Genomic DNA, 9,781 nt, shown 5'->3' with positions numbered 1-9,781 from the left:
AGAACGCAGCAATACCAGCCAGCGTGTTCCTCTCCAGAGTGCAGGCCTCAGAAGCCTGGGACTCCAGTAGAGCTGGCGGCTGGAACGCGAGGCTCTGTTCCTGGGCACAGTGGAGCAGGGCCTGCTGAAGTCCAGCCTGGTGCAGCAGCAGATTCAACAGGTGGGCAGCGGTGACGCTGTCGAAAGGCTTAGCACTGGTGCTGAGGTCCAGGGCGGCTCGGAGGATGGACCGCAGCCTCACGGGATCCTGGATCAGGAACACACACACACACACACACACACACACACACACACACACACACACACACACACACACACACACACACACACACACACACACACAAACACACACACACACACACACACATTTTACAATGAACCCTGCAACAAACACCAGTCAGGACGGCACCCCTCCAAACAGTCTGACCTGGTTATACAGGCGAGTTAAAGCAGAGACGCAACAGCTGGAGGTTCCGACCCACCTGCAGGTCCAGTGCAGACGCAGGCAGCCTGCGCAGCAGTGCACACGCCAGCTGCTTCACCTCCAGGAAGTTGCTGGCCAGACAGTGCAGCACAGCCTGGGCGTACGGGCCGGTCACACAGACTCCCAGAGCAAAGCATTGTGGGTCTGCAAGACGGACACCAGAGTTAGTGCCACAGTCACCTTTAACCCCATCGTCCAGACCTGCTCCACAGATCAGATCAAGGTCAGACACTGAGCCAATGAGACCCAACAACCCAAACCATGCCAATTTTTGTAGAATTTCTTCTCTGTTCTGTTCATTTTCGCTGTCATTGAAATAATAGAACCCTAGCAGCAGAACACAATGGAGGAGGAGATTGTTTTCTGCAAAAATACCAAACCTGTGTGTTCTTTAAACAAAGTCCTGTGAGTGTATGGAGCAGCGGAGGTGTGTGGGCCTGTGGCCCGGCGGAGCGGTGTGGGTGGTACCTGTGGCCCGGCGGAGCGGTGTGGGTGGTACCTGTGCTGAAGGAGAAGTGATCCGCCACCAGACCCAGCAGCTGCAGGGTCACCAGACACCTGGAGAAAGAGGCTCCGGGCTGAAGCACCTGGAAGAGACTCTCACAGAACCAGCACAGGAAGTCCTGAACACACACACACACACACACACACACACACACACACACACACACACACACACACACACACACACACACACACACACACACACACACACACGCGCCTCAACACACTTTCTCCAAGCAAGTTGATTTATTGTGAAACTCTTACAATCATGCAAGCCTGTATACACTTTTTAATCCCCCCATTACAAATAGCTCGATAGGAGCGGATGATTAAACATTCTAAGCACGCACTCGAATGCCAGATTTAAAGGCGAATTAAATCACAGGAAAGCCATGAATCCAGAACTCCCCACACAAGAATGCCACCCACCCTCCTCCCTACAGACACTCTTACATCAAAGACCTCCCCCATAACAGGAGTCTTCCACTAACCCCCGCCCAAACACACACACCCCACCCTCTAATCTCGCCCACACCCTCCAGGTTACACAACCTCTCTGCTCGATCTTTCCCAATCGGTTTCTTCTTTAATAACACCCCTCGGCCCTTTGACAGAGCAGTGAGGCAGCTTATCTGCTGATAGAGAGGGTGTGAGGCGTGAGCCCCTCCTACAGGGAGGGGCGGGTTGATAGGTCAAAGATCTAAACGAGGAGACCCGGTTTAGTGGTCCACCGTGAACTACGCAGCCTTATTCCAACAGTGCAACATCTGAAATGTTTGGTGGTCACCGAACACAGACCAGCAGACCTGCAGACCTGCCTTCCTACAAGCCAGTCTGTTCAAGCCAGTCTGTAAAAGCCAGACACGCCTGTCTGATTGCTTACAGCAGTTCACGTTTGCAGGTACTGAGCAGCAAAGCATGAAATGTAAATGTGCCATATTTTGTCAATTGTGATTTTTCACAAATTTGTCCTCTGCTTTTTACCCATCTGTGCAGTTAGAGCACACACACACACACTAGTGATTACTAGGGGGCTGTGGATCACACGTGCCCAGAGCGGTGGGCAGCCCTAGCCCGGCGCCCGGGGAGCAGTTGGGGTTAGGTGCCTTGCTCAAGGGCACCTCAGTCATGGCCTCAGGTCTGGGAATCGAACCCACGACCCTCCGGTCACAAGACCAATTCCCTAACCACCAGACCATGACTGACATAATAGTAGAGATAAAATACGGAGCTACAATCCATCCATGGCCCAGTGTGAACATTCATCTCTTCATAAGACACAGAATATCACACAGCTATTTCAAACGCAGTCTCAGAAACGTTTTGGTCTCCACAACTGGGCGTAAATGTCTGAAGGAGACAGACCTCCCGAGAATAAACACGACACTGGCTGCTTAGCCAACACTCTAGAGGTTAAACTGTGACCTCTCCACACAGCCAAGCGCAGAACATCCAGGTGTGTCATTAATATAGCGGTTGTGATAAACACAGACACCTTTTATATCTACCAAAGCACCATAGTACATCCTTACATTGCTTCCTGTGCTGTACTATAATAACAGTTCAGGCATGGACGTGTGTCCTTTCATACGGTGGAACTACCTCAACCTCAAACTGTCTCTGCTGAAGTCCCTATGAAATGTCCAGTTGTTACGTTTGTCTTGCTATGTCCTGCTAGACCACAGGACTCCACAAGACGACCAGGAGCACAGCGAAAAAACAGCAGTCAGGTATAAACAGATAACGCAGCAGGTGGGACAGGTGTGAAAGGTTCTGCACCTGGTACTCGTGGAGCAGGCGCTGGTCTCTCTCTCTCTGCTGCGGGTCTCTCTCCTGGGCCAGTCTCCTCTGAACCGACTGGGCACTGTCCCTTACCCTGCACAGAAGCTGCCAGCAGAGGGCAGCAGAGAGGCGTTAGAGTCCGGAGGAGGCGGGGTTGAGTGAGGGGGCGGGGCTGAGGGAGGGGGCGGAGGGAAGTGAGGAGGACACACACGCCTCAGACCTTCTTGAGCAGGCTGACCGTCTGCTGTCTGACTCCGGCCGACTGGCTGTTGAGGCCCGTGGGCAGAAAGTGGCGGATCAGCGCCGTCTCCTCGGTGGAGAGCGTCTCTGTGCTGCGATGGCTCTCACACACCAGGCCGAGAGCATCCATGCGCACCTAACACACACACACACACACACACACACACACACACACACACACACACACACACACACACACACACACACACACACACACTTTCTTTACACTACAATGAGGCACACCAGACATCTCAGCTCCGGTCCCAAACATTCACTGTTCACGGATCACTGTTCACAAACTTCAGTAAAGGTGTGACTGGCCCCCCCAGGTGTGTGGGCCGCTGGCTTTACCTGTTCATGCTTGTGCACCAGTGCGTGGCGCAGTAGAGGAAGGGGCACCAGCCCGCCCCAGAGGCGCTGGTCAGCGGGCCGGACGATCCCCTGAGCCCGGGCAGCACGCAGACACGTCATCAGAGCTCCCAGCGCCCCGCGGCCCCCCGAAGACCCTACAACCCCCCCGGGCACCACACAGGGGCCAGCGCAGGACGGGCAGAGAGGAGACACACCGGTTAAAGACCCAACATGTTCACAGCTGCTGGAGGACGTTGTGGGTCACCACACTCACCCTCGGAGCCCGACGGCATCTTCTGCAGGGCCCGGACCATGTAGCCTAAACTATCTGGGCTGCAGCGTAGGAGCTTGGGGAGGAGGTAGTCCAGGATGTAGGTGGTCTGGTCCGGTTTGGCTGTGCACAGGACCTCCAGGAGTGGCGTCACCCAGGTGCGGTGCCAGTCGTCCAGCCCTGCTGCTGTGTCCGTGTGCTCGCGCCGGCCGTGCAGCTGGGCCTTGTGGCTGACGAAAAGTCTCTCCAGCAGCTCGCCGGCGTACGGCGCCAAACTCTGATCGCCCATCAGGCCTAGCAGCCTGGGGGGCAGCCCGGGGTCCAGGTCAAGGAGGGTACCGGGCCCCAACGTGCTCGGCCAGGCATGCCAGAGGGTTGTATTTGCCCTTCACGTGCCATTCCAGCGTCAGGAGGCTCTGGGTGAGCCGAGCGACGTAAGGGTCGCAGGTGGGGTCGCCGGTGGGGTCACCCGTGGGGTCGCCCGTGGGGTCGCCCGTGGGGTCGCCCGTGGGGTCGCCCGTGGGGTCGTCCTTGGGGTCGGAGCAGCGCTGATGGAGCAGGAGGAGGTCACGGAACAGGGCACGCGTCTGGTGTCGGACTCCGTCCAGCGGGTGCTCCCAGTGGGCGTAGACGTGGCGGAGGAGACGGGCGGGGAGCGGGCGGTCTCCGTGGAGGGAGGCACGCAGGACGGGAAGGGGGCGGTCCAGCTGGAGACACTCAAGAGAAGCGGCGGCCCACAGGGCGAGGACCCGGGCCACCACCATGACCGTGCTGGACTCAGAGACACTGCTACCACACAGAGGAGAAAAACCAGCAACATTCATGAAATCTACACAGAACGATTTAAGCCAATTTTCTCACACAAAAGAAATCACACAGAACTTTTGAATGCAACAGGAACTCAATCCAGGACATACGTTAAAACTTTGACCAAACCACTTAAACAGCAACACCCAGCAAGGTGGACCACAGCAAATCATCTCCAGATGTCTACCAACGAAGCTCCAGTGGGTTGACCCTGACTGTCCAGTCAACTAAATCACCTCCTACTGCTCACAGAGATTAAAAGTCTTGAGACCGTCACAGTAACAATGTACCTGCTGAAAAAAACTTAAAGCTGATCCTTATCAAATATTACTTTGACTACAAACACGACGCCAGCAGCAAACTCAACATCCCAACAGCCCTCAGTAAGACGCTCTGAGAAAAGAAAGAAAGGTTTTGTAACTCTGTGTAATCAGCGATCAGGATTTCAGCGGCGTCCGGCTGTATTAACCTGGAGTCTCCTCTGCCAGGAGGCGGGGCCTCTCTACCTGTCAATCAATGCGTTTCTGGACAGGCAGCACACACAACAGAACGCTAATGACGAGATGTAAGAAAACGTGTGGAATCTGAGATGGCCTTTTCATTCCCTCGTAGATATGAGCAAGAACATCAATCACAATCAATGTTGTTACATGTTAATAGATCAATTACAGCCTTTTTATTTAATAATAACTGATTAACACTACTGATAATTGAATGTCAGTGCTGCATCTAAAGATCTGACCTCTCACTGTTGCCATAGTGTATATTTGTACACGTGAGTGTATGTCACCTTGCATCTAGATTCAGGATCAGATCAGGTATGAGGAGCAGTAGTTTCTCCGTCTCAGAGCCCAGCGGACCGCCTCGCCACCCAAACATGGCCAGAGCGCCATGGCTCAGGTAAAGAGTGACAGCTGCTGGCCTGCTGCTTGCAAACAGGCCTGCACAGCTCTCGTTTAGCCACCGGGGGGCACTGTTGCCTTCTGGCGCTGAGCACTGCAACAGCCCAGCCACCTACAACACACACACAACCGGCATTACTCAGCACCACAGGCAGATATCTAACCCTCTGTTTTATTTGTTGAGAAATTCATTATTTTATTGCATTTGGTGGCATGTAAACGTGGGATGTATGGCAAAAGGGGACAAAAATGACCCACCATGACAGCTGTGTCATCTCCGCTTCCCATCACAGACCGTACCAGTAATACAACGGCCATGCCGGCCGTGTTCTGCACCGCCTGGACAACGTCCTCTGAGCAGACGGGGGGGACAGAGACACAAAGGGGATTTTGAAAGGGAAAGTGATAAATGAGAGTGAGCTTCTCTCATCTTAGAGCATCGTTACCACCTGATGTTCTACAAGGATCTCTGCTGTACCATCGGTCAGGATGCGAGTGTAGCACTGTAAAAGCCCGCTGAACGCTCGCTGTAGCGCACTGTTGCTCGTCTCCAGCAGGGCGGCGCTGATCAGCTCCTGAGATCTCTGCACCACCAGCATCGAGCCCTTCACCATGGCCAGACAGGACTGCATCATCTGGGCCTGGGCTACATGCCGCCCGGACAGACCCCTACAGAAACCACATCAAAGCAGACAGCGTTTCCATACATCATCACACCAGTGGCTTGAATACAATACAACAAATGTGAGAATCTCTCAACACTGTGGTCACGTTTACCTGTTGAGCTCGACATATTCTGAAACAGCCTTTTGGAAGAACTGGAGAACTATGCAGAATACACAAGAGAATCATAAATGACAACACAAGCCTAGATAATGTCTATGAACAAGCCAAAAGGAAGATGATCGTGAAAGGTTTATTTATACACTACACAATAACACAATACTAACCTTCTGTTAGCAAACGATGAATACACTTCTCTCCTATAACACAGAGAATTGTGTGTTTGAGCTCAAATGCGACAGTTCTGTTAATATTGTTAAGAAACACTTTTGACTTTTGACCTACCGATGGGGAAGGCATCCAGACAGGAAGTGATGCATTCAGTGAGGTGGGTGTGTTGGTCTGGACCCGGAGAGGACAGGGAGGAAGAGGACGGTGAGGAAGAGGACAGGGAGGAAGACAGGCGCATGGTCAGACGGCACACGGCCCGCCCCTGCAGCCAGTCCGGAACATTCCCCAGGGCCCTGCGGACGAGTGAGAGAAAACGGATGTGGTGTAGGTGTGTGTGGGTGTTGGCGTGTGTGGGTGGTGTTGGGACAGAGAAGGTGGAGGTGGTGTACCTGGTGACGGCCCTCTTCAGTGGGTTCTTCGAGCGCAGCGTGGTGTATGTGATGGCAAGAGTGTCCAGGCACGCTAACAGTAGAGCCGGTGGGACACACTCATCTTCTCTGAGACACTCCAGCATAGACGCAGCCTGCACACGCCCGCACACACACGCCCGCACACACATGCCCACACACACCTGTTATACGTATCGCCCACTTTGTGAGTCCAAACTACTTGAATAGCATCATTATTCCAGTCACTGTGCCTCTGCATGAACAACACAGGCCTAATTTCATCTTCATGGTATTTTTAATGGGGTAAACCCACCACTGTTGTTGGCTTTTGGGGGGGGGGGGGGGGGGGGGGGGGGGGGGGGGGGGATTTGCCAGACAATATAATAGTTACAGGGGGTACAGAATGTATTCAGACATCATTTATAATTGCAGCCATTTGCTAAAATCAAAAAAGCTCATTTATTTCTCATTAATGAATACTCAGCACCCCAGCTTGACAGAAAAAAAACAGAAATGTAGAAATTTTTAAAAATGTATTAAAAAGAAAAAATGAAATATCACATGGTCATAAGTATTCAGACTCTTTGCTCAGTATTGAGTAGAAGGTCCCGTTTGAGCTGGTCCAGCCATGAGTCTTCATGATGCAACATGTTTTTCACACCAGGGTTTGTGGATCCTCTCCGGTCCCGTCAGGTTGGATGGTGAACGTTGGTGGACAGCCACTTTCAGAGACGCTCAGTTGGGTTTAGGTCATGGTCCAGGCTGGGCCAGTCAAGAATGGTCAGAGATGTTCTGAAGCCACTCCTTTGCTATTCTACCTGTGTGTTTCGTCTCACCGTCTCGTTGGAACCTTCGACCCAGTCTGAGGTCCAGAGCAAACTCTCTCATATGTCTGCCATAAAGCTCAACTGGTGGAGGCTGCAGTGATGGTGACGTGTGGAACTTCATCCCATCTCCTACAGCTTCTCTGGATCTCAGCCTCAGTGATATTTGGGTTCTTCTTCACCTCTCTCACCAAGGCTCTTCTCCCACGATTGCTCAGTTTGGCTGGACGGCCAGATCTAGGAAGAGTTCTGGTCGTCCAAAACTTCTTCCATTTAAGGATTATGGAGGCCATTGTGCTCTTAGGAACCTTGAGTACTGCAGAAATTTGTAACTTTGGCCACATCTGTGCCTCGCCACAATTCTGTCTCCGAGTTCCTTTGACCTCATGATTCTCATTTGTCCGACATGCACTGTGATCTGTGAGGTCTTACGCAGACAGGTGTGTGAGCTGCGAGGTCTTACGCAGACAGGTGTGTGAGCTGCGAGGTCTTACGCAGACAGGTGTGTGAGCTGGGAGGTCTTACGCAGATAGGTGTGTGAGCTGGGAGGTCTTACACAGACAGGTGTGTGAGCTGCGAGGTCTTGTACAGACAGATGTGTGAGCTGCGAGGTCTTGTACAGACAGATGTGTGAGCTGCGAGGTCTTGTACAGACAGGTGTGTGAGCTGCGAGGTCTTGTACAGACAGGTGTGTGAGCTGCGAGGTCTTGTACAGACAGGTGTGTGAGCTGGGAGGTCTTGTACAGACAGGTGTGTGCCCTTCCTAATCAGTTTAAACACAGCTAGACTGAAGGAGTGTAGAAACATCTCAAGGAGGATCAGAGACGAACAGCATGTGAGTTAAATATGAGTCACAGCAAAGGGTCTGAATACTTATGACCATGTGATATTTGAGTTTTTATTTTAATTTGCAAACACTTATATATGTTTTTTCTCTGGGATGCTGAATGTACATTAATGAGAAATAAAATGAACTTTTTTTTTTTTTTACTTTTTTTAGCAAATGGCTGCAATGAAACAAAGAATAAAAAAATTTAAAGGGGTCTGAATACTTTCTGTACCCACTGTAAATATAGTGCTAAAGTTATGATTCACATACTGTTTTAATCAGTTTTAAAACAAATAGATTTTCAAACCAACTTCTCTGATGTAAGGCGTAGATAATATCCAACAGCTGGTGTAAACAGAGCGTGATGTAAAACATTCAACAGTGGAGCTGAGTTACTACACTTTATATAGCTGTGATGTCCTTCATATTCAATTTAGAGATCCATAGAAACTAATAGTATAGCCATAATATATTAATATATAGGCACCTTAACCAAATACCTTTAACCTACTGTCTCCATCACACACCTTAGACATCAACTGGATCTGGTGAACAGGATCAGTAGAAACCAAACAGTCTTTCAGCACCTGGGCGAGCTGCCTCGTGCACTGGTCCCCATCCACGGAGAGGGAGGCTGGAGACACACGCATGCGCAGTGAGGACCGAGTCAGAAGATACCACCAGCATCTGAGCTGCTGCCACCGGCTACTCACCGGTGAGGCTGTCCAGAGTGTGGCCGTCCAAGACCACCGCCTCCACCCTCGGAGCCTTCTTCTTCACCACCATGACCAGCTCCGGATCACAACAACGGAACCGTGAGCGTTGAAGCTTCCGGAGGGAAATGTAGGAAGAGATGAAGACTTGAAGATCTGGACCACGGAAATATCAGCACAGTGCCTCACGGTGTAGATAGTTCAACCATCAAAAACGAGATCAGAGGATAAAATATGCGAGAAGGCGCAGAAAAACCCAACCACCCAAACCCTCTCTGAACAGGTCCAGGTTCTCCAACTAGCGAGATACTTTGGTCAGCTACCAGTAACCTGATCAAAGTGAGCTGTCAATAATAATGCTAACGATTCTTCCTTTCTTCAGTATTTGTGTTTGATTGAGGTCTCTATACGACATAAAACACCACAGTGTGGTATAAATACACACCAAGCACGCTTTTAAAAACTGAATTGTGCGAGCAGCGAGCTGTATTCACCACCATAACACACACGTGGAACACGTCAATTCCGGAGTCGTCCGATAGGACCGCCCAAAACTACTGTGATTGGGCGAACCGAACGACCTCAAACGCCTATTGGCCAAAATGCGCGTCGGTCAAATATAACGCTCCCCGGGCGCTAAAATCTACATAGCCGCACCCACGCTGCATCTGATTGGATGTCGTCTCGAAGCCCACGCCCCATGGCCCGCCCACTCGCCAGGCCACGGTGCG

General features: G+C 51.5%; 1 protein-coding gene across 1 annotated transcript in view; it reads right to left on the bottom strand.

Moving 5' to 3' along the window:
* Window positions 1–9,601, bottom strand: part of thada (THADA armadillo repeat containing) — a 24,563-nt gene extending 14,962 nt beyond the window's left edge. The window contains 17 exon segments of the mRNA XM_076974948.1: window positions 16–247; window positions 483–628; window positions 984–1,107; window positions 2,768–2,875; window positions 2,991–3,146; window positions 3,362–3,516; window positions 3,636–3,984; window positions 3,986–4,421; window positions 5,230–5,453; window positions 5,600–5,694; window positions 5,820–6,010; window positions 6,119–6,167; window positions 6,292–6,324; window positions 6,410–6,588; window positions 6,685–6,818; window positions 8,865–8,971; window positions 9,051–9,601. Coding sequence (XP_076831063.1) covers window positions 16–247; window positions 483–628; window positions 984–1,107; window positions 2,768–2,875; window positions 2,991–3,146; window positions 3,362–3,516; window positions 3,636–3,984; window positions 3,986–4,421; window positions 5,230–5,453; window positions 5,600–5,694; window positions 5,820–6,010; window positions 6,119–6,167; window positions 6,292–6,324; window positions 6,410–6,588; window positions 6,685–6,818; window positions 8,865–8,971; window positions 9,051–9,123 — 2,791 coding nt within the window. The 5' untranslated portion in view covers window positions 9,124–9,601.
* Window positions 9,602–9,781: the final 180 nt, after the last annotated feature.

The sequence above is a fragment of the Brachyhypopomus gauderio genome, chromosome 15, assembly GCF_052324685.1.
Source record: "Brachyhypopomus gauderio isolate BG-103 chromosome 15, BGAUD_0.2, whole genome shotgun sequence".
In the NCBI taxonomy this organism is placed as follows: domain Eukaryota; kingdom Metazoa; phylum Chordata; class Actinopteri; order Gymnotiformes; family Hypopomidae; genus Brachyhypopomus; species Brachyhypopomus gauderio.
The sequence above is the reverse complement of the archived record's forward strand: the minus strand, read 5'-3'. Positions and strand labels throughout refer to the sequence as shown.